Source organism: Musca vetustissima, unplaced genomic scaffold (assembly GCF_032173495.1).
Source record: "Musca vetustissima isolate MV318-11 ecotype Yass unplaced genomic scaffold, APGP_CSIRO_Mvet_v1 utg4636, whole genome shotgun sequence".
Lineage (NCBI taxonomy): Eukaryota > Metazoa > Arthropoda > Insecta > Diptera > Muscidae > Musca > Musca vetustissima.
The window spans coordinates 197,414-222,989 of record NW_026882924.1 but is presented as its reverse complement, the minus strand read 5'-3'; the positions used below and the strand labels follow the sequence as shown (position 1 = coordinate 222,989).

At 36.3% G+C, this 25,576-nt stretch overlaps 1 protein-coding gene across 1 annotated transcript in view; it reads left to right on the top strand.

Moving 5' to 3' along the window:
* LOC133329652 (dystrophin, isoforms A/C/F/G/H-like) overlaps positions 1-25,576 on the top strand; it is a 412,707-nt gene that overhangs the window by 190,145 nt on the left and 196,986 nt on the right. The window contains exons 15-19 of the mRNA XM_061538128.1: positions 5,819-5,887; positions 6,574-6,664; positions 6,731-6,851; positions 7,996-8,129; positions 8,203-8,377. Of these exons, the coding sequence (XP_061394112.1) occupies positions 5,819-5,887; positions 6,574-6,664; positions 6,731-6,851; positions 7,996-8,129; positions 8,203-8,377 (590 nt within the window). The remainder of the gene's footprint in view (positions 1-5,818; positions 5,888-6,573; positions 6,665-6,730; positions 6,852-7,995; positions 8,130-8,202; positions 8,378-25,576) is intronic.

The window sequence follows — 25,576 nt, the reverse complement described above, 5'->3', positions numbered from 1 at the left end:
ATTGAGGGCCGAGAGGGATTTTTATAGAAAATTTTGAGGCTTCTGTTCTCGAATGACGGCCGAGAGGGATTTTCTATAGATAATGTTTTTCGACCTCAGTTCTCGACTGAGGACGGGTGGGATTTTCTATAGAAAAAATGTTCGGTCACAGTTTTCGACCAAGGGCCGAGATGGTATTTTCTATAAAAATTTTCTTGGGCATCAGTTCCCAACTGAGGGCCGAGAGGGATTTTCTATAGAAATTTATTTATCGGCCTCAGTTCTGGACTGGGCGCCGAGAGGGGTTTTCTATACACAATTTTTTCTTTTTCCTTTTTTTTTTTTTTTGAGGACGGATGTGATTTACTATAGAAAATTTCGAATATGGATGGGATTTTGCATAGAAAATTTCGAATATGGATGGGATTTTGCATAGAAAATTTCGAGGACAGATGGGATTTTCTATCGGAATTTTTTTCGTCTCTCAACTGAGGGTTCTCAACTGAGGGCAGATAAGAATTTTCTGTAGAAAATTTATTGTGCTTCACTTCTCGACGGAGAAAGTTGTTCGGCCTAGAGATGGATAGGATTTTCTTTCCTCAGAATTCAGTGAACTTCAGGATTTTGTATAATTACAAAACATAAATATTCCTCTGTAAACATAAATATTCCTCAGAAAGGTCTGACTTTTTTATAAAAAATCCTCAGTAAACTAAGATCTGATTTTGTCTACAGAAAAAATCTACTCAGAAGTGAGCTTAGGTCTGATTTTTTCTATAGAAAGAATCTACTTAGAAGTTTGTTTTTTTTTTTTATAAAAAAACAGTGGGAGGAGCTGTATAGTCGGACGGTGCCGACCATATGAACACTACTTCAACTGAACTCTAACTTTCTGTGGATGTGTTTTCCAAGCCTGGGCAATATTTCGTGATATTTGCACCCTCTTGCCCGTTTAGAGGTCATCAGCACCTCTTCCTTACACAGACATTTTTTTTCGAATATGACTAATATTTAGGCCTATAAATCGATTCGAAAAACACAAAAAATATGTTTTCGGTCCACTTCATCCCAATATTATTATCATACCAGGATCCCCATGGAAAATTTCAAAGCGAGCAGCACTATATTTCCGCCCTCTATTGTGGTAATGGGTTACTAAATACTATATGAATACGTAAGCACCTGTAAATATTTAAGTGTAACTCCCACATCCGAGTACATACGACAATATAATTGGTATCAATTCAAAGGTCAACCACTCCTCTTGGATATACTATCAACTTCTCGGCTCTATGTCCTTCAGGACTATATATAAAGCGTATAAAATACAAATTTTGTCATTTTTCACACAAAAGTCAGGGTCCATTTGACCCGCTAAATATTGACCGATCTTTATGAAAACAGGCATGCTTATTCTCTGGGCCATGCAAGAACCAGAAAAAGCGACAAAAATAAAGTTTTTGGTCCATTTCATCCCCTAAATATTAACCGATCTTTTCCAAAAACAATAGGGGTCTTCATTGTGAAGATTGGTCCATAACTGTGGCCTGTATCGTGTTTACAAATTATAATGAACAGACGGACGGACACACATGTCTACATCGACTCAGCTAGTGGAGATATGACGTCCGGTATACTTAATGGTGGGTCTAGGACCAATATTTCGCGGCGTTATAAACTTTTGGGGCTGCACTAAGCTAAAATACCCTGACAACATAGTTGTGTAGGGTATAAAAATCATAAACTTTTGAGTAGACCCAGGGCACGAAGTCTGATTTTTTCTATAAAAATCTTCTAGAACTAAACTCCTGAGACCACTGAGATTTTCCCCGGCGTACTGCCGAACAATTCTTCTCAGTTCTAGCAATAAATTTCTCTGCTATTGGAGATTTTTTCTGAATCAAATAAATTATTTTTAGTTTGCCTTCCCCCTAAAGTATGCAATGAAAATATTTTCTCCATTATGTATGCAGTGTAAATATAACATTTAGAACCATAATATTGACTTAACATATGATTATGTTCGTTTACATTACCTCAACATATGCCACATGCAAAAAAAAAACACACCTGAAAGTATGCAATAAAAATGTGAATAAAATATTATTATAATATCCGTGTGAGTAACATTAAAATTTAATTTAAATATTTCTGATTGTAGTGAAGAGTTAGTGTATTGATGAACACAAAAGAAATCCATACACCTAAAAATATGCAACCAATTTATAAAATAATTCAATCCTAAAAGTATACTTCAAAATAATGAAAATACCGCAAACAATGTTTAAACTCAAATATTTGTGAAACAATCATCATATCAATAAATCAACATCCATATCCAATACAAATAACAACTACAACAAAATATCAAATAACATATCCCAAAAATCCACAACAACAAAACCAGCAACGCACATCCGATTGCAAGTGTTCAGAATTTGAAAATTGAAAATTAATTCCAAAAATCAACATATCTTTATAAAATAACAAAAACAACAGCAACATGACTGCCAAAGCCAATGATAGTGATATGCCTAAAATGTCCTCCGAAATACCACGTCTAAGCTCGGAATTAGCTGCACAAGCTGCCATCAGGGCACAACAAATTTTGCGCAAACAATCTTCGCAAGAGGAACATCCCACACCCATGGGGATGGGTGGTGGCAGTGTGAAACCTCCATTGCATTTGCCACCAAAACCGGCAGGGTCTCAACCCCCACCATTACCGCCGCAACATAACAAACCAGTTCCTGCAATACCGGCCCGTTCTTCAGATCGTTCTACACCACCTGAAATACCACCCAAACGTCATAGTCTCAAAAGTCTCCCGGATGGTTTTAATTTACCACCACCTGGAAGGCAACCGCCACCATTGCCGCGTAAACCAGCATCCGCACAAAGCTCAGCACAAAATAGCGCACAAAACTCACCACTATCGATGGCGAAATTTAAGGATAAACCCCCTGTACCACCAGAAAAGCCAGAACCCAAAAGATCATCCAACCCCTTTGATATTCCTCTAGACAAAAATGTACCCTCTCCCGCCCCAACAAGGGCCAGTGATGTCAAGAAATCCTCCACAGCCTCATCATCGGCATCCTCGTCTTCGCGAATCTCCCCGACAGAGGATTTTGGTTCCGAGGACGCTTTACGGGGTATTGAAAGTGGTCTGCGCAACATGGAACGAGCCATGCAAGAACAAATGAATTTACGTTCCTTTGAAGCACAAAATAATTTCGATATGCAATTCAAGGCCGCACTCAGTTCCGGCAACCGCCATGTCTCCGCAGTAAATATTCGGGCAGCAGCCTATGAGCGCAATCTCTCCTTAGATGAAAATTCCGTACAAAATGCAGCAGCCGCAGCCAGGCAATCTATTGAAGAAATTAAACAATTGCGGGCTCAAGCCTTACAAAATTCCTCCACCAATAATCTTAGCCAATTGGAACAGAGTCAGCAACAGGCCATGCGTTCTACCATTGAACATCACATGCGTTCGCTGGATCGTAATTTACCATTGGAGCTACAATACAGTCGTCATCGTTCGCATGTTCCAACCACGAATAGTAATGATTTCAATAAACCCCCTGTACCAGGACCAGTTCCAGTACCTGGTCAAGCGGTACCACCAACGGCACCAGGTGCTGCAACCAGCGCGGGAACGGGAACAGCAGGAGGTCCCATGCCTTTAAGTTCGGAGTTTAGGGAGCATATTCGTCAACAATTATTGGGTAATATACCAGGAAATGTGGTGCACAATACAGGACAGGGACCTGGTTCCGCGGCTGCTGCTGCTCTGTTACAACATCAAGCTCAGTCAAGGGCAGCAGCTGCGGCAGTAGCAGCGGCTCAAGGTTCAGCTGTGGCCGCTTTGACACGAGAAGAAATGCGCTTGAGGCGTCGTTCGTCGCACGATGAGACTCAACTGGCTCAGAGTCCACAAATGCCGGGTATGAAATTGTCATTCAATAAAAATCGAGATTTTTAGTTCCATATATTTTTTTTTTTTTAATTTTTATTTAAAACAAAAACTTCTGCAACGAAATTTGAAAAAGGCTCTCTTTGAAGTATTTGTTACTGGGGATTTTTTTTTTAGAAAGAACACCTTTTTCTATATAAAAAAATAGTCCTCAGAGAACTGGGGATTTTTTCTATAGAAAAAGAGTGCTAAGAGAACTGATGTTTTTTTTCTATAGAAAAAGGAGGATTTGGGGATTTTTTTTCTATGGAAAAGACTCCTCATGGTACTGAGAATTTTTTTCTATAGAAAAAATAGTCCTCAGAGTACTGAGGAATTTTTTTCTATAGAAAAAAGAGTCCTCAGAGTACTGAGGAATTTTTTTCTATAGAAAAAAGAGTCCTCAGAGTACTGAGGAATTTTTTTCTATAGAAAAAAGAGTCCTCAGAGTACTGAGGAATTTTTTTCTATAGAAAAAAGAGTCCTCAGAGTACTGAGGAATTTTTTTCTATAGAAAAAAGAGTCCTCAGAGTACTGAGGAATTTTTTTCTATAGAAAAAAGAGTCCTCAGAGTATTGATGAATTTTTTTTTTTTATAGAAAAAAGAGTCCTCAGAGTACTGAGGAATTTTTTTCTATAGAAAAAAGAGTCCACAGAGTACTGAGGAATTTTTTTCTATAGAAAAAAGAGTCCTCAGAGTACTGAGGAATTTTTTTCTATAGAAAAAAGAGTCCTCAGAGTACTGAGGAATTTTTTTCTATAGAAAAAAGAGTCCTCAGAGTACTGAGGAATTTTTTTCTATAGAAAAAAGAGTCCTCAGAGTACTGAGGAATTTTTTTCTATAGAAAAAAGAGTTCTCAGAGTACCGAGGAATTTTTTTCTATAGAAAAAAGAGTAGAATCCTCAGAGAACTGAGGATTTTTTTTTCTATAGAAAAAGAGTCCTCAGAGAACTAAGAATTTTTTCCTATAGAAAAAAACGCCCTCAGCATATTGAGGAATTTTTTTCCATAGAAAAAGAGTCCTCAGAGTACTGAGGATTTTTTCTTCTATGAAAAAAGACTCCTCAGGGTACTGAGGATTTTTTTCTATAGAAAAAAGAGTCCTCAGAGTACTGAGTACTTAGGAAAATTCCTCAGTACTCTGCGGACTCGTTTGTCTATAGAAGAAAAAGTCCTTAGAATACTGAGTACTGAGGATTTTTTTTCTATAGAAAAAGTCATCATAGGTACTGCAGATTTTTTTCTAAAGATAAAAGAATCTACAGACACTGAGGAATTTTTTCTATTGCCAGCTGAGGATTTTTTTTTAGAAAAAAGCCTTTTCAGCTCACTGAGGAAGCTTTTCTATATAAAAAAGTCTACAGCTCTCTGAGGATGTTTTTCTTCAGGAGAAGTGTCCTCCGGTCACTGATGATTTTTGTATTGAAAAAAGTAAGCTCAGAGCACTGAGGACTTCTTTTGGCACTCAGTGAGCTGAATGGCTGTAGATTTCTAACTTCGTTTTATTAATTTTTCATGTGTGCTTGTCTGCTTAAACATCTGTGTTATTTGTCATTTTTGGGTAATTTCAACATTTATCGTGTCGCGATATCTCCGATGTTCCATTCATATCGTATAAATCTTTGGGAAATATTTACATTAAAAATCCAGCATTCTAAAATAGTTAATCCATTTACCCCCTTCACATATATTTTGCCTGGCACTATTCCATCGACTTGTTAACATTGCCACAGCCTCTATCATACCAATATTCACCACACCTCCTGCCCGACATTTGTTTAAAAAAATAAGACTTTTTTCGCCATAAAAAATATCCTTACCAACTAAGCATGTTCAAATATTGTTATGATACTGAAAATCTTTCCTTCTATTTCTATTAGAATTGAAACAATTTTCGTTAGCACCGCATTGTTCCGCCGAATTGGATTATATGCGTTGTTGTCTGAAAGGTAAAGTTCATTATTTTCAAAACAAAAAACCCATTTTGCATTCCTCAGCTAAAAAAAAAGATCAGTTAACACAGTGCCTTCGTTAATATGTATTAATGAATTAATAAAAAATAAATAATAAAGCAAAAAATTAATAATCTGAACATAACCTCAATAATACGAAAAACAAAACATAACCTCAAAAAGTACTACCAAATCACAAATAATGCCACAATTCACCACAGGGTGATGGTCGTGGTTTACGGCTTAGCTAATCCAGCAAGGCATTGTCTAACTGCAAAAGGTCTGAATACAGGCTGCCACCAATACCTAACCTAACTTTTTTACCACTAATTTTAGAGCATGTATTTTTTCTTAAACCAAATTATCACCACTTTGTCCATCACTTGTGGTTATTTGATTTTGTTTACCCAATTGAGAGGAAAATATAGTACAAAATTAATCAACCCTGGTGTTTTACACAGCCCTCTTAAAACAATTCACAATAAATAAAATAAAAAACCCAAACTTAAACCCCCAACTTAACTACAGGGTGTTTCCAAAACAAGGTTTTAATTCAATATTTTTTTGTAATATTTTTTAATTCAAAACATTTCAGCACATTTTTTAAATTTTTCAATTCCGTATTTTATTCCTTCACTAATTTGAAAATGTAATTACTTGCTTATTTCCCATAATTTTTATAGTCACCCGTTTACGTGAACACTGGGATGAAACCTCACAATGTGTTCTGCAAAGAGCTGCCCAGTTAAAGAGCATGTTGAGCGATTCACAAAGGTAAGATTTTGAGGGAAGGGAATTTTAGAGTGGAAATACGAAATGTTGTAAATTTTCCTATTTCAGATATGAGGCCAAACGTTTGGAACTTGAAAAATGGCTGCAGCGCATGGAAGCTCGTGCCGAACGTATGGGCACCGTGGCCACCACTGCTGATATCTTGGAGGCCCAGCAAAAAGAACAGAAGGTAAGAAAATGAGAGACTCAATTCTACAGAGACTAATGATTATTTCTATAGAAACAAAGTTGAATTGGAGATTTTTTATATTAAAAAAAATCCTCAGTGATCTGTAAAAAGTCTCCATAAAACAAAATTCTCCATAAGCTGAGGAGTCTTTTTTCTATAGAAAAAAATTCCTCAGCGAGCTGAGGAGTCTTTTTTCTGTAGAAAAAAATTCTTCACTGAGCTGAGGAGTGTTTTTTCTATAGAAAAAAAAAATTCCTCACTGAGCTGAGGAGTGTTTTTTCTATAGAAAAAATTCCTAAGTGATCTGAGGAGTCTGTTTTCTATAGAAAAAAATCCTCGGTGATCTGAGTAGTCTTTTAAAAAAAAATCCTCAGTGAGCTGAGGATTCCTCAGTTATCTGAGGAGTCTTTTTTCTATAGAAAAAAATTCCTCAGTTATCTGAGGAGTCTTTTTTCTATAGAAATCTATAGAAATAGAATTCTATAGAAAAAAATTCCTCAGTTCGCATGAGGAAGACTTTTTCTCTATAGAAAAAAATTCCTCAGTTCGCGTAAGGAAGTCTTTTTTCTATAGAAAAAAATTCCTCAGTTATCTGAGGAGTCTTTTTTCTATAGAAAAAAATTCCTCAGTTATCTGAGGAGTCTTTTTTCTATAGAAAAAAATTCCTCAGTTATCTGAGGAGTCTTTTTTCTATAGAAAAAAATTCCTCAGTTATCTGAGGAGTCTTTTTTCTATAGAAAAAAATCCTCTACGTCAGCTGAGGAGTCTTTTTTCCATAGAGTCCTTTTTCTATAGAAAAAAATTCCTCAGTGAGCTGAGGAGTCTTTTTTTCTATAGAGTCTTTTTTCTATAGAAAAAATTCCTCAATGAGCTGAGGAGTCCTTTTTCTATAGAAAAAAAAAATTCTCAGTGAGCTGAGGAGTCTTTTTTCTATAGAAAAAATTGCTACGTGAGCTGAGGAGAGTTTTTAAACAGAAAAAATACTCTGTATCTGAGATTTTCTACAGGAAAAAAAATTCTCAGTATCTATAGAAAAAAATCCTCAGTGAACTGAGGGGTCTGAGGAATTCTGATCCAAGTTCTATAGTTTTCATAAATTATGAATAATATAATTATTTATTTTTTCCCACTTCTCCTTTTCCAGTCCTTCCACGCCGAGCTGCATCAAAACAAACCGCAATTTGAAATATTCAATACATTGACTCAAAAGCTAATTGCCGTCTATCCGGCAGATGATACCACACGCATCAAGAAAATGACTGAAGCCATTAATCAAAGGTATGTACCGAAGAGATTTATTCAATTTCTTTATTTGAAAATTGTGCACCCAATCCTTTTCTCCCATTTCTAGATATGCCAATCTCAATAATGGTGTCATTAATCGTGGCAAGCAATTGCATGCCGCCGTACACAGTCTCCAATCCTTCGATCGTGCCATGGATCAATTTTTGGCATTCCTATCGGAATCTGAATCGTTGTGCGAGAGTGCTGAAGCTGAAATCGAACGGAATCCATTGATGTTTAAGGTAGGTGGCAAGTTTATGTTTCCTATTTTTTTATTTTATATAAATTATTTGGATATTGAATATTTTTAATGCTGAGAATATTGAGAATAGATTTGAAATTCAATAGAAGTTATAAGAAGAATAAGAAGTAAATAAATCAGTTTATAAATATTTTAAGATTTATAAGAGTTCCTGAACCATAAGATTTGACTTAACCTTAAAATTATTTTAAACTACCAGACCTCGATAACATATTTCAACATGATTTAACATATTTCAACATGATTAAAATATTAATGCCGAAAAGTGCTCTATGTAAGTAGGAAAAATTTTGTTCCCTTAACCAAAAACAAAGTGTATCTATTCGGAAGATTACCAGCTGGACATGCTAAAAATATTATTAACCGTGAATGATCTAAATCCTACATCTTCCACACTTTAGTTACTGCTACATTCTTTGCCTTCCAAAGCGTGGAAGGTTTCCTGCTGGAACAGCTAAAAAAACTAAAAACACTTTCCTTCCCTTCCTCTCCAAGCATTGCCTTCCATCTTGAATATTATAGTATTGGGCGTTTAGTCCAGACTTGCCATTGAAGACCTGTCAAAGCCTATCACTAGGAGAGCCCCTTCTTCGTTCTGCTCCCTGTGGAAGACTTCCACTTCTTCACCAACACTTCTACAGACTACAGACTTTGAGCTTGTATCCCAACCTATGACCAAGACGGTCGCCTTTTGTAATTGAGGAATATCTCTTTTCCTCATCGCTTATGGATATAATACTTGGTACTAGTTTCCTAAGGGCTTCTATGCTCTTTGATGATTCGAATTTTAGCGTTGTATAGTCCTTTTTGAGTTTTCATATATCCGGATCGCTGGGGTCCCTTGCAGCAGGTGCACCCATCACCTTATTTTTAATTTTCTGGATGCACAATATTCGTCGCCTCCTGATAACTTTTGTACCAATTGTTACTATTCCATTTCCTCTTTCGCAAAGTGGTTAGTCATTTTGGGATTCCTGGTATTTAATGAAGATTTCAAATCCTAGCTCGTCTTCTTGATATTACAGCTTGCTTCACCGCAGTTGATGAATTTTCATGGCAGTCTCTTTAGACTTCGGATTGGGTCTCCCTCTGTTTTTTATATCAGACGACAGAATGCTCCTTTTTTGCGGTTTTAGCGTTAGTCTGCTCTTCCGGAGCTCTAATCCTCTTCTACGCTTCCAATCAGACAGATCAGAGATCAGTTTTATCTTTCAGAGCATCAGATTTCTGTTCGCGTTTGTTCCGTCAGTGCATCTGGGCCAATTTCGCCTCTGTGATCCAGATAACTGTTTCTTTCCTGTTCTTATCCGCCTCTTCGCTCCTCCAGTATTTTACGGTGGTTGTGTTAGTCTTATCCTCGTGTTCAGACTCCGAATTTGAGTTGCAGTCCCCGTCTGTTTCGGATGGTTTGCTCGAAATTGCTCTTTTCCCCGTGGTCTCTGTACCAAAACTTACTTCTTCTTCCTACTTTCCATGTTGGTTTTTTTTTGGTTCTGGGGAACATCGCCAAAGTCAGTTTTGGTCCGCTGTGACAAGGACCTAAATATGGTCGATCCCATTTCTTCAAGATTTTATTGCTTGTAATAAATTAGTGTGATCATCACCATTACCCGTATCCGACACCTGTGGACGCACCTTTTAGAAATTGACAACTTCGTAGAGGACTTTTTTCTTCGGACTTCCACTAAGACATTTAAAAAAATCCCCCTAACCAAGAGGATTACCCCCCCCCCCCCTTTTTTTTTGTTTTTGTTCTAGGGGAACACACCCTAAGTCAGTTTTGGTTGGCTGGGACAAGGCTATAAAGGTGTGTGATCAAACTATTCCATTACAAAATTTTTGAAAAAAAAACACCCTTAACCGCAGAGGTTTTTTGTCCCCAAATTTTTCTTCAGAAAAACAGTCCTTAAGTCACTGAGGATTTTTCTAAAAAATAGACTCTGAAGATTTTTGTAAAAAAAACTATCTCCATAACAATTAACAATTTTTTACAGAAAAAAAAATCCCAGTACCTGACATGAGGACATTTTTTCATAGTAGACATTTCAGAAGATATTTAAGAGCTTTTAGCAGACCCTTACACCTATAGAAAACCTGAGAGAGTCTTTTCCATATAGGAGACCTTTCAGTTCAAAAAATCGTCAATGCGCAGAACTCCTTTTAAGGGGTCCTGTAAGAATATAATTTGGATATATTTACACCTATATAAGACTTAAGAAAATTTTTTCTATGTGGAAGACATTTCAGAAGGTCTTCAATAGTGCTGGTTCTCTATTTGTCTATTTCAATATTTTCCTTTGGTCCGTCCAAATCGTCTATTTAAAAAGACTCCACTGCTCCGACCATTTCGTTTATTTATGTAGACTACACTGACCCGTCTATTTACATATTTTCCAATGATCCATATAATTCATTTATTTTAATGGGGTCTAAAATTCAGTACACCTCGCCTATGTAAATATTTCCCACTGGCCCGTCAACTTCGTCCATAGAAGCAGACTCCACAATCTGTCCAGTTCGAAATAAACAAAGGTAGACCCGTCCAGCTTATTTCACCTTTAAATAGATTATTTCTGGTCCCTCCAGTTAGTCTATTTAAACATTTTACAATGATCCGTTCAATTCGTCTATTTAAATATTTTCCTCTGGTTCGTCCAGTTCGTCTATAGAAGCAGACCACACCATATGTCCAGTTGGTCTATAGAAATAGCCTGCGATGAACTTCCAGGTTATTTTCGCCTTTAAATGTGATTTTACTTCTTTTGATCTAGTACTGGAAGCAGACTCCACAATCTGTCCAGTTCGTCTATAGAAATAAACTACCAAATGTCGATCCGTCCTATTTGGTCTTTAAATTGATTTTTTTCTGGTCCGTCCAGTTTGTCTATTTAAATATTTTACAATGATCCGTTCAATTCGTCTATTTAAATATTTTCCTCTGATTCGTCCAGTTCGTCCATAGAAGCAAACCATACTATATGTCCAGTTCGTATATAGAAATAGACTCCGCTGAACTTACAGCTTGTTTTCGCCTTTGAATATGATTTTTCATCTTTTGATCTACCGGAACTCTTTCCTGCTATTTTGTGTCCCTCTCTCCCTCTCCCCTCATCGCCCTGTAAAAATCTCGTTTTTCCTTGTCCATTAGCATTTCAATTTTAATCTGATATTTATAATGTCTATAATTGTTCGCATGTAATTGATCTCCAAAAAGCCATTAAAAATTTATTAATATTCCGTTGCAACCCTCTGTCCCCTTCTCCAACTCGTTCTTCATCATCCTTCCCATTTCTTTGTTTTTGATCCGCAACGCACATTGATTTTCAATTTATCAATCAATTGATGCGTTTGTTTGTAGATATACGTGTATTCAATTGCCTCGGTCTGGTGGTACAATCTGCAATCTGTTTCTGTTGTATTGTGGGTGAATTGTTGGGTAATATGGAAATGTTGGAAAATTGTAGCGGAAAAACTGTATATATTTAGCATATGAATATTCCTGCTGCAGTATAACCGAGAAACTGAATGGAGGCTGGAAACATTTGTTTGTTTGAGGCTTAACAGGCTTTGTATTTGCTTGATGGTGGTGGCAGAGTGGTGGTTGTGACTGTGGAGCTGATGGTGCCAGTCAGTCATCCCAGCCACCAGTTATCTAGTGGTTGGCATGCGTTGCAATTTGTTGTCTATTGGCAGCGGCAGCAACAACAACAACACCAACAATGATGACAACCACTTGAGCGCCATCTCCATAATAATGATGATCATCCATAATGCGTAGAAGATTTGTGGGGTTCAGAAACGCTTGTTCTAAATGCATGCATGCATTCATTCATTCCGACCAGCCAGCCATCCAGCTAGCTATGCAGCCACTCAACTCAGAAATCTTTTATTTTTTGTTATCTGTGTCGTATCTTTGTTTTCCTTTCGTTTTCATCAGTGTTTTCATCTCAGCCACTGCAACTATACACATCCTACTCAACTTGAGCCAGAGCTCTAAGAATTTTCTTCGAGCTGTTTCCGTGCCCTGAACTGATGTATAGCCGTGTGTGTTTGTTTTTTGTTTGCGATTACTTTAAGTGCAATCGTTTGGGGGTTTAATTGCATTCACAAAGGAAAAACTCCAAGAAAATTGAATTGTAGGTATGTAGGTAGGCTGGGTGATGGGAGGGGTAGAGAATTCAAGATAAAGAGAAAATAAGTATGGAAAACACAAGTTAAGTGCTATTTAGACAAGTATCAGATATTCGTAAAGTCAGGCAGTCACTCTGTAAAAAAAATTTTGAATGAGCCCATTCAATTTTTTGTGTCTGAACTCTTTGGTTTTGTTGTTGTTGTTGTGTAAATTGTAATTTTATGGTTTTTGTTGTTGATTACTGCCCGCATAATTCTGGCCTTTGGAATTATTTTAAATTTGATTTTGAATTTCGATTTGAATGAAAGTTCAATTGGTTTAAAAAAATTAATTTTTTTTAACAATTAGTTCCTTAATGAACAGTAAAGGGGAGGGCTGGTTAACCTTGTAGCTTGTGCCATTGTCAGGTTTAAGGGTTAGGCAATAAATTTTAAATAAATTAATTAGGAATTGGAATGTGGTCATTGCCCTCTTTTAAAAGTGACCTACCAAAATGTCTCCTATACTTAGAAAAAAAACTTTCAAAACAGTCTTCTTAATTGTCTCCATATCCACAACGTGGCCTTTACACATAAAAATGCCCTTCAATAGTTTACTGTCTGTGTAAAAGCTATTAGAAAGTCTTCAGTCTTCAAAATTAGGAAGGTCTTCTCTTTGTACTTCAGAGGGTAAAGGAACCTCTCTGCCTATGTTCTATATGTAGAAGATCCTCTGTCTATATAATACCGTAGGCGTTGTTCGATCTATAGAAGACCTATCAACTATAAATATATAAGTCCTCTAAAAGAATGTTTTATCTATAGAGGGCCTCTTTAAAAGTCCTCTTTTTAATTATGTTATATTACCCAAAGATTTAATATCTATAGAAGAGGAAAGGGAAGGGAAGGAAGAGGAGGTTTTCGGTCCATAAAAGCCTTTCAAAAGTATTCTATGAAAAATCCTTCCAATTATAGAAGACATCCTGAGTACCTATTGAATATCTCTCAAATCATTTCGATCTATAGAAGGGAGTTTCAGGGCCTTCTGCCCATAAACGACCATTCAGATGGTATTTGCCCATAAAAGACAATTGAAGACATCTCAAAAGATTCTCCATCAATAGCAGACCTGTCTATATATAACGGCCCTTTAAAATATTTCAGATAGTATTAGAAGACCATCAATAGAAGACCTCTCCAAAGGTTTTCTATATATGAAGGTCATTTAGAATATTTCAAAAAGTCGTTCATCTATAGAAGACCCGTCTGAAGAGCCTTCAATATATAGAGTGCCTCTCAGGAGGTCTTATATAAATATAACTCGTCACTGAAAGTCTAAAATCTGTAGACGACCTAAATACTTAAATTTGTACAGAAGACATCACAGAAGATTTTTTATCCACAGAAGTTATTTTGGTGCCTTCACACTGCAGAAGACCTCACAGAAGGTCTTCTATCCGCAGAAGAGCTCACAAAGTGTCTTCTATTTATAGGCGGCCTCTCAGAAGACCTTTCGAAAGTTGTTTCGTCTATAGACTGTATATGGTCTCAGCTCCTCTATATTGACTTACATTTGTCTATATACACTTCAGGTGGTCTATATAGACTTCAGAAGCGGTGCATATACTTTAGTAGCGGCATATAGGCCTCTTACATTTGTCTATATACACTTCAGGTGGTCTATATAGACTTCAGAAGCGGTGCATATACTTTAGTAGCGGTATATAGGCCTCTGCAGGTCGGCTACATAAAGTTGCAGACTACACCCCCTCGATATAGACATCTTTCGCCATATAGACTATGTATTCTCCCTACAGTCTTTAGCAGACCTATGTAGAATTCCATGTGCAAATAGATTCCCTGATCCTTCAATTTATCCAGGAAAATATACTCTCGGATCGGACAGTTCACCTTGGGGCTATTAAAATAGCCTCGGGCTTCAGGTAGTCTATGGAAATAGACTGCCTGCCAGTTTTTAAGGGGGGCTTCATTTCGTCTATATAAACAGACTGCCTGTCCGCTTTGACGAGGGATTCACCTCGTCTACAGTAAAATATTTCCTGACAGCCCTAAGGAGGGCTTCAACTCGTCTATAGAAATAGGCTCCCTATTTGCCCTAATCGTATATAGACTCCCTGTCCGCCCTGATGAGGGCTTCCGCTCGTCTATAGACTGCCTATTCGCTCTGATGAGGGCTTCCGCTCGTCTATAGACTCCCTATTCGCTCTGATGAGGGCTTCAGCTCGTTAATAGACTTACTATTCGCCCTGGTGAGGGCTTCAGCTAGTGTATAGACTCCCTATTCGCCCTGATGAGGGCTTCAGTTCGCCTATAGACTGCCTTCACTCGCCTATAGACGTCCTTTAGCTCGCCTATAGACGCCCTTCAGCTCGCCTATAGACGCCCTTCAGCTCGCCTATAGACGCCCTTCAGCTTGCCTATAGACTGCCTTCAGCTCGCATATAGACTGCCTTCAGCTCGCCTATAGACGCCCATAGAAGTAGCCATCGATGACAGCCCTGAGGATGGCTTCAGCTCGTATATAAAAACTGGCATCAGTACTGTTCTAGAATTATTCTCCAGTTGGTCTATAAAAATATGCTCCAATGTTCCGTCCAATAGCCTTTATTTTTCTAGCGACACCTATGGGTTATTTTTTTAAAATTACTGACGTCTTTAAATAAAGCTTCGGAGGGTTGCAAACTTCTATAGTCCTTTTCGAAGTAGAAAAGTCCTTTCTGAGACAAATTCGAGAAAATTTGCAATATTAAAGTGTTACCCACAGTGTCCTTCATTAGCTTTTCAAAAGTTATTTCAAAAGCTTTAATGTTTTATAAATCACTAAAAAGCATTTAAAGATTATAATCCTTGCTAAATATATAAAAGTTTAAAGGCTAGTTATTATTATTTTATAACAAAGCTTTATGTTAAGGGCATGCAGCTTATTTTCAGAAAGCTTAAAAAGCCTTAAAGAAATGTGTTTCTGTTATCATGGTGATAATGAAATGTCTCCAAAAAGCCAAAAGCTTCCGTATCATATCTGTTAGCTTTTCAAGTTTTCTGTTAAACTACCTGACGCTTTACTCATTCTCTTTATATTTTCGCTATACGATTTGTTATCATTGTTTACCGGTTCAAATAATTACTCTCCCACACGTTGTATCTCTTTGGCGTGCGCTCTCTTTGGCTCCATTAATCAACCATGACCCTTGTTATGATGATTTGTGGATGGATGTGTTGACTGACAAACTGTTTGTCAACAATGGGTTATTTTTGGCGGGGTTTGTCTTATCAGAACAAAAATTTACTTTAACCTAGATTTTCATTTGTTGTAATAGTTATTGTTGTTGTTTATTTTTTATTACGCTATGACGGGGGAGGGTGTCAGTCATAAAATCATAACTGTCTATTGCAAAACACTAGAATTACTAAAGTAAATTTTTGTTGTTGTCAGTTTGTTTTATTTTATTTTGATATTCTTATTGTTGTTGTTGCAGCTGAATAGATATTGTTTGTTTACATTTTTTTCCACTAATTGTTATGAAATGAGAGCGAGAGAGTCATAGAGAATTAATAGTAAATGTTCTCACACATGCTCTTCATACGCAGATGCTGTGCTATATGTGGACCAGCTTTCCATTCTGTGTAGAGATGCTGGATACTGTTGTTGCGTGGAGACTTTGTCAAGTGGTTTTCCTTGGTCGTTTACTCCATCAGTACTATTATTTTGTTGCCGGTGTTGTTGGGAAAACTCTGTTGGTTTTTTTGGGTGCTATATGGCGGGGGTGAATTGTAATATTTGAGAGCATTTGATAGGAGGGCAGCCATTCTTCATACAGTGTGATTGTGTGATTATGTGAGCGTACTCTATGTGCTGTGTGTACGTTGAGCGGTCTGTGGCCTGTAGCTTTAGCCGAGATGTTTAAACGTTCTGGAATTTAGTTTGTATTTTGAATCTTAAGCGTTTGCATGGTCACGGGCGCGTTGCGTAAATAATTCGAAATTGTGTTTTTTGTTAATTTTTTTTAATACAAATGAAAAAGGTGTAACAAATGAATGCAAAATAAAAAAACAATTGCGGAACTCGGCCGGTATAAATTATAAAAAAAAAAAATATTAAAAATTATACAAATTTTAAAATATCAAAATAAATAAACCAAAAATTAAAATAAAGTCAAAAATCAAATCAAAATGTAAAGTGTAGTAATCTATTTATAACCCCAACAAATTGTTGCCTATTTTTAGGCAATGTCAATTAAATATTAATGGCAAATTTATGTCGGCAGAGCACAATTACAAATTCACATTATTAAAAAATTAAATTTTAATAAACACACAAAAAGTTTGTTGTTTTTTTTTTTTTGAGCAAATAAATTATGAATCAAAAGATAATTAAACATTTGTATGGTGATCTATTTTTAGACTATGTAGCATAGTCTAGTTTTAGGCTGAAATAAATGTTGAGAATTTTTAAAGTTGAAAATATCTGTGACTAAATATTCAAGTGATTTTCTGAATGCAAAATGCTGCCTACATTTAGGCGCTTAAACTACAAAAAGTGAATTTTACGAAAAATACTGCATATTATTAAATAAATAAAAATAAAACTTGAAAAATAATTTGAAAATTTTATGGAAATTTGAGAATTGTGGAAAATGTTTCGTGAGAAACGCTTAAATTCGAAATTGGACTATAGGGAAGATAATTGTCTACTCTGTTAAAAATAAAATGAATAAAAAAACTCTCATATCTAGAGTGAAAAGTGTTAAAAACACATAATGACCAACAAATTAAAAAAATAAATATGATTTCGAATATAAGTTTAATGTATTTTTAAAAATCGGTGTTTTTCTATATGTATGCTTAAAAAATACAGTGAAACCTCTTAACCAAAAAATTGCAAAAAATCGCAAAAAAATGCAAAGACGAGATTAAAAAAATTTGCTTGGATATAGTTCATGTACAGTAGCGCTATATTAAAAAAAATGCTAATAGCTAATTTCTACATTTAAAGAAAGAAAAGAAAAAATTGAAATTTAGCATTCTTTTTCGTTTGCAAAATAATGACAGAAAAAATGTAAAAAGCAGAAAACGTTCTACCAAAGAAAAGTGAGAACTCTTATTTTTACAAACCAAAAACACGTCGAAACAATAAAAAAATCTCAGAGATGAGACTAAATCCTCTGCTACTGAATTCAAACAAATATTTAATATTTATCCATGTACAATAAGGAGACTCTTTCTGCATCACAATTTGTACGCTATATCTCACAGAAAAATACCTCTACTGGAAAAATATATACCATCCAAATATTAAAATTTGCAAAAGAGCACCTTGTAGCGTAACATTTAATGGTCAGTCGAGATCAACGTGGTTCATTTTTGATCTGAAGGTTGTCGACCCCTAAATTGTAAGGTCAATATTAGAACTGTTATTATAATGCTAGCTACTGTAAATTGTCTGGATCAAATATATAATTCCACAAAAAATAAATCAAAAGAGAGGTATACTTTTAGGAAGAAACAATTAAAATCTTAGGACTAGAGGAACATTCTTCAATTGTAAACAATTATCTTAAATTCAAGAGGAGATAAGGCCAGATGTTTTTAATTTTCATTAAAAACACCATTCAAATTTAATGGATTATCCCTCGTCCTATGCTAATATATTTCTACCTCTCAAAAACACATATTTACGTTTCACAAATTCTGGCCTGGCTTTCCTTTTCATTGCAAAACTTCGATCATCAATTTCCAAAAATATTTTGGGCCGGACAGCAGGGAGGCCTTTTTTCATTAACTTTTTAAATCGCAATTCATTTAAGTCGTATATTTCTCTTCATGAAGAGATAAATCTTCTACTACATGTAATGGAAAGATATCTCCTTAGTTGCAGAAAATTTCCAAATTTAGAAATTACCTACCAGAATAAATATTTTTCATTTTAGTGCCATAGAAAATCTAGATAGTTAATATTTTTTTTTATTTTACATAAAAAATGTGCCAAAAATGTGTCACGTCAAAATTTTGGCTTTAAACGATCTCATGTTTCTTTGGACCAAATTATAGTCTTCGGTCTGTCTCTCTTGCTGGTACTCTTGGAGGAAGCAACCGATTGGTTCACTTCTTCTCGTACCTCCCCCTAAAATTGTGGAAGAGTGCAATTCCAATTTTAAACTAATGGGGTGTCCGGTTTGATTTGTTCGACGTAACACCTAGATTAGGTCCGAAGATGTGAACCATCAGATTACCCCTTCTGCAACCTCCACCATTGTAATAGCAAACTTAGATTTGGTCTGAAGATGGAACCTTCTGGCACCTTTCTCACAAAATTTGTTAAAATGTTGAAAATGTATAAATCCACAATTGATCAGATGGAGTGTCTGATTTGATCCAAACTTTCCATATCGTATATTTTTATCAAATCGATATCAAGTCTTAAGATGGGATATATCGGTAAACTTCTTCTGTTTCCTTTCTCACAAAATGTGTCAAAATGTATGAATAGACAATCGAACCGGTGCAGTGTCTGATTTGATCCAAACTTTCCGCAGAGTAATAATTGTTTTATCAACCATGTCTTCGGGTCCTCCTTCGGTCTAAATCTCTCCGGAGTAAGCATATACGATATTGAATGCAATTTTTAGTAATTTTCCCCACAAAAGTCTTGGTGATTTTAATCCGCTAAATATTGTCTGATTATCATCAACACAGCCATACTTTTTCGATTACCCCTCCCCCGTGTAAAATTTAATTATTTTCGAGTCATACTTGTGATCTCTAGAGGGGCCAGAAAAAAACACAAAATCGATTTTTTGTCCAGTTGATCGTCTTTACATTACCTGATCATTATTAAAAGACCACGGGTGTCCTGTAGTGACTAGGGTCGCAATATCGTGACAATTACTTCATAACTACCGTCTGCTCTATCCATTACACATTGTAATTTACGGACGGATGTAAACAATGTCTGGAACGACTCAGCTACTTGAGATATGGAAAATCGTTAAAAAAGAAGGGTCTATTAGTGATATTTCGCGACATTACAGACTCATGAGACCACAAAAATGTATAACACCCTCATAACATATAAAAAGAAAATTGTACTCAGATTTATGTCGCACTTTATACGCACGAGAGGTTTCACTGTAGGCTAAAATATAACGCTTATTGCTAAAACAAACTTTAAAAATTGGAAATTTATTATGAAATAATTTTATCACTATTCAGTTCATAGTCGGCGATTTAATTACGAAAAAAGCTTTTTCGGTAATAAATGGAAATTATAAAAAAACACTTTAAAAATATTATTAAAAATATTGCATATTTTTAGGCGGACAAAATAAATAATATTTAAAGCATGTTTGGTAATAAATGGAAATTCTAAATTTTCGTGACTTGCATAAAAATGAATGTGCCCTCTAATAAATCTAAAATCCTTACTATCGTTAATTTTCGACAAAAATCAAATATTAACATAAATATGTATATTAACATTAATATGCAACGAATTGCGGTATATAACTCGGAGCATGGCTACCATTATCTCGCAAATATAATATGTTAACTGCTATTAATTTTTATTATGAGTTACAAACAATTTTTGAAACAATTCTCAGTGCCAGTCAACGAATTGTTAGTTCAATGAATGATAACCATTAAAAATGCATTTAAAAATATCCATAACTTCCAACAAAAATGTTAATACAATTCAAATGTGTACATCTGCAAACCCCATGGCAATAACAAGAAGTGGAAGTGCTTTGTGAATATTTTGTCTCACTACAGAAAAAAAATCTCTGCAACAAAAAATATGATGGCATCAGACATCCTTTAACTTGTGATTACATATCATTATCGTAACACACTAACGATGTGTCTGTGGCCATAAGTGTAATATTTTTAAAAGTGCAACTATATCTGCGAACGCGTGTGTGTGTGATGGAAAATATCAGACATCTACCCCACCATACATATGAACTTACGTGTATGCCTCAATGCAAATCTTACAGCAAAAAAATATTTTACGTACAGTTCGTCGTTTTGTTGCAAATTTTGTCGTGATGGTTGCAGTGGTGGTGGTGGTGTAGAGACAAAGTGAGCGAATGAAGATGAGAAAAAAATCATTTAAAATGCATTTTGTGCAACAATTAAACACAAATCAGTGGTTTTTATATTCACTTTCCAGCGAGTCAAGCGGAAGTGTAAACATGTACGAATGTATATGCACACACGCACACACACTCATACAATTATCAACACATGCATGCATGTATAAATTTGTTAGCACGGAAGTACTCAAATACCAAAAACTAACCGACACACACAAACAACGACGACGACCATCACCACCACCAATACATAATGGAAATGCATAAAATTAACATATCCTGCTGACTGCCATGCAAAATGGAATCCTGTGTTATCACTGGACAACATTTTGAAAACAAACAAAAAAGGATACATTTCTCATCCCGACAAATAAAATAGAAAAATGAATTTTACTACACATTTGGGAAAATTGAAGACTTTAGTCCACCGCACACCCATTAAACTGCTAATGTGCAATAAAAATAAACAAAAATGAATTTCTATATTGAAATTTTTGTATTCAACAACAACATTCCATGAGTGATTGCATATTTTATAAATTATAATTGAGTAGATCATATGCCGTGGAATGCAACGCGTGGCAGTTATTTCACCTAAAAACAAATAATTTGATATGCAAATTATTAATTTTCTACGCATATTGGAATAATTGTGTAAACAAGCTCAGAAAAATATATACACAACGAACTAAAGTGATAAGTGCCTAAAAACCGTTGCCTACTATTAGGCTCATATGTGTGTGAAAGTGATATGTGTTGAATAGTATTGCCTAATATTAGGCTGAACATAAGTGAAATAATATTGAAATTTATTTTGGTTACAAATTTTTGCAGCTCAAGGATCACAACACTAATTTGAAGTTCTTTGAAAAATTACAAAAAAAAAAAAAAAAAAATATTTAAAAATATATAAATTTTTATAAAAATAAAAATTATTTAATGTTACTGAAACTTTATGACGATTTGAATTTTTATATTTTAACTAAAGGAAGTCGCAATATGATAGCTAAAGTGAGTCTCTATATGTGAACTGAAGTGAGTCTCCACAGGCGAGCTGAATACAGTCTATAGTCAAACTGAAGTGAGTCTCTATAGGCGGGCTGAAGCGAGTCTCTATAGGTGAGCTGAAGCGAGTCTCTATAGGTGAGCTGAAGCGAGTCTCTATAGGTGAGCTGAAGCGAGTCTCTATAGGTGAGCTGAAGCGAGTCTCTATAGGTGAGCTGAAGCGAGTCTCTATAGGTGAGCTGAAGCGAGTCTCCATAGGTGAGCTGAAGCGAGTCTCTATAGGTGAGCTGAAGCGAGTCTCTATATGAGAGCTGAAGCGAGTCTTTACAGGCAAGCTGAAGTGAGTCTCTATAGGCGATCCGAAGTAAATCTCTATAGACGAGCTGAAGCGAGTCTGTTTAGGCTTAGTGAAGCTTACAATGTACAGCTGAAGCTTTTCAAGTCTTTGTAGATGTTGTAAAGCTCAAGAAGTCTTTGTATAGGAGTCTTCATAGACGAGCATAAGCTCTATGAGCCATGAAGATGAAGCTAAGGGATTTTTGATAGTCAAGCTGAAGGCCAGGACATTTGTATAAGTGAGCTGAAGCTATGGGAGTTTACATATGCCAGTAGAACCCCAGGAAGTCTTTATAGGAAAGCTGAAGTTCAGGATATTAATTGTAGTCGTGCTGAAGCTCATGGAGTCTTTATAGACCAGCTGAAGGCCAGGACATTTTTATAGGCGAACTGAAGCTATAGACTCCTCAGGGAGTCTATAGATGAGGTAAAACTCAGGTAATAAATATACTTTATCAGAAGCTCAGAAAGTCTCTGTGGAAGAACTGAAGAGATGAAACAGGGAGTCTCTGTATACGATCAGGGAAAATATGAAGTACCAAGAAGTTTTTATAGGCCATCTGATGGGCCTGACAATCTCAACAGATTAACTGATAGTTGAGGCTGTCTCTACAAGCACACTGAAGTGTCGAAGAGTCTTTGAACGAGGTTTGAAATTCTGTGAGTATTTTAAGACTACAGAAGCTCAGGTAGTCTTCATTGGAAAGCTAACTCTGGGAGTCTTCATAGACGAGCTGAATCTCAGGAACGCTTCATAGACGAGCTGAAGGACCTAGAAGTCTTTATTTCTATCTATCTATATATGAGCTGAAGGGTCTGACAATCTCAACAGATTAACTGATGGGTCAGGCTGTTTCTACAAGCAAACTGAAAGGTCGAGAAGTCTTTGAAGACGATCTAAAATTCAGTGAGTCGTTTTAGACTACAGAGACTCAGGTAGTCTTCATTGGAAAGCTGACTCTGGGCGTCTTCGTAGAATAGGTAAATCTCAGGAAGTTTCACAGACGATACGAAGGACCAATAATATATGAGCTGAAGGGTCTGGCAATCTCAACAGATGAACTAATGGGTCATACTGTCTCTACAAGCAAGCTGAAGTGTCGAGGAGTTTTTGAAGACTATCTGAAATTCTGTGAGTCTTTTTAGAATACAGAAGCTCAGGTAGTCTTCATTGGAAAGCTGACTCTGGGAGTCTTCATAGACGAGCTGAATGACCAATTAGTCTTTAAAAACGAGATGAAGGGCCTGGGAGTCTCAACAGATGAACTAATGGATGAAGCTGTCTCTAAAAGCAAACTGAAAGGTCTAGAAGTATTTGAAGACGATCTAAAATTCAGTGTGTCTTTTTAGACTAGTAGAAGTTCTGGAAGCCTTTATGGACGAGCCTTTATAGAAAAGCTGACGCTGGGAGTCTTCATAGAAGAGCTGAATCTCAGGAAGTTTCATAGACGAGCTGAAGGACCAAGTAGTATTTATAGACGAGCTCAAGGACAGATATTCTCAACAGATGGACTGATGGGTCAGGCTTTCTCTACAAGCAAGCTGAAGGGTCGAGAAGTATTTGAAGACGATCTAAAATGCAGTGAGTCCATTTAGACTAGCAGAAGTTCTGGAAGCCTTTATGGATTAGCTGAAGCGTTTATAGAAAATCTGACACTGGGAGTCTTCATAGAAGAGCTGAATATCAGAGAGTATTTAAAGACAAACAGAAGCTCAGGGAGTCTTTCTAGTCCAGTTGAAGCTCAGGATGGGTTTAGAGAGAGCTGTAGATTCATGTAGATGAATCTTAGGCAGTCATCATAGACAAGTTAAATATCAGGGAGTCTGAAAATCGAGGACTCTTTTTAGGCAAGTAGCATTTAAAGACGAGCGTCTGAAAAGACAGCCTGAGCTAGACTTAATGGAGAAGCTTAAGACATTTCCTAGGTGTAAAAGCCTTGAATCAACAAGTTGTATTTTATAAACGTGCTGAATCCTTCGAGGCGATAAGGAATCTTTCACAGACGAACTGAAGCCTTGGGGAAAGAAGAGTATGTCATAGACAATCTGAAGCGTTTGAAGTGAAAAAAATTCCATAGAAGAACTGAAGCCTTCGAGACGACAATGAGTCTTTCATAGACAATATTAAGGCATCTTAAGTGACAGGGATTCTTTCATAGATGAACTGAAGCCTCATGGCGACATGCAGTCTTTTATAGACGAGCTGAAGCCTCATGGTGACAGGGAGTCTTTCATAGATGAGCTGGAGCCTCATGGCGACAGGGAGTCTTTCATAGATGAGCTAAAGGCTTCGTGGTCACAGGGAGTCTTTCATAGACGAGCTGAAGTCTTCAAGGCGACAAGAAGTTTCATAGACGAACTGGGGCCTTCGAGTCGAGAGGAAATTGTTCATAAACGATGTGAAGCCTTCGAGGCGACAAGGAGTTTCATATGCGAACTGGAGCCTTCGAGGCGACAAGGAGTTTCATAGGCGAACTAGAGCCTTTGAGACGACAAGGAGTCTTTCATAGACGAGCTGAAGCCTAATGGCGACAGGCGATAGGAAGTATTTTTTCATAGACGAGGAGCAGCCTCATGGCTGCAGTCAGAAATGAATAGAAGCGTTGTGACGCCAGGGTATCAATTTCTATAGACGAGCTGAAGTCTTCAAGACGAAAGGATGACTCGACACCGTCTTTATACATGAGGTTAAGCTCAGGAAGTTATATAGATAGACTGAAAGTTACCTTTCTTCAAAGGGAGTTTTTTTGAGAAGATCGTAAACCATATAGACGAACTGAAGCCCGTAGGCCTCAAGACAACAGGAAGCAAAAGTCTGATAAAAATACCCAGCTCATATATGAATATGAAGGCTTTGTCCCACTCTTAGCGCCTACTACTTTATATAGACTTCCTGTCGCCTTTAGCTTCAGCTTGTCTATAAAGTCTCCATTTCACCATCATGTTCAGATCCATTCTTTATGTCTATCTCCCAACTCCCCTTCCCTTATGTTTTGTTACTAGTTTGACAACATTTGGAATCGATTGTAATGTTGGTGAGATCCATGTATTCTGCATCCCTTTCCCTTCATTCTCCGTATTTTGGTTTGACAACATTCTAGAATCTCTATTGTAATTTCAAACCCAAAATATCTATCATAATAAATATTTCACAATAAACCATTTGTTCTGAAGGGCCACCTAAATTCTCAAGAATAACAATTCAAATTGGTTTAACCATACACACAGGTGGGTGGGTGGTATACCTACTGGAATGATTTGTAACATTATACACAGATACAAAACCAAACCAAATCTACCCAAAAATAACGTCAGACAGCCAGTCAGTTACAATGTGGTACTACTACGGTGTTGACTGATAGCAAAATCCCAAATATAAATATGAATAATGAAAAGAGAGAAAGAATTCAAAACCCCATTCCGATAAACTGATTACCAACACTAATGCCGAAATGTGTGTGTTGGTTTGGTGTATTTAAGTATTTAACATGAAATTGTAAGATAAAATGAAATGATAATACGAACACTTGCACACTTTGGATAAACACACACACACACTCTTACATCTAACAGAGAGATTGGTTGCATTACCCAGCATGAAATGCCATTGCAAGGCC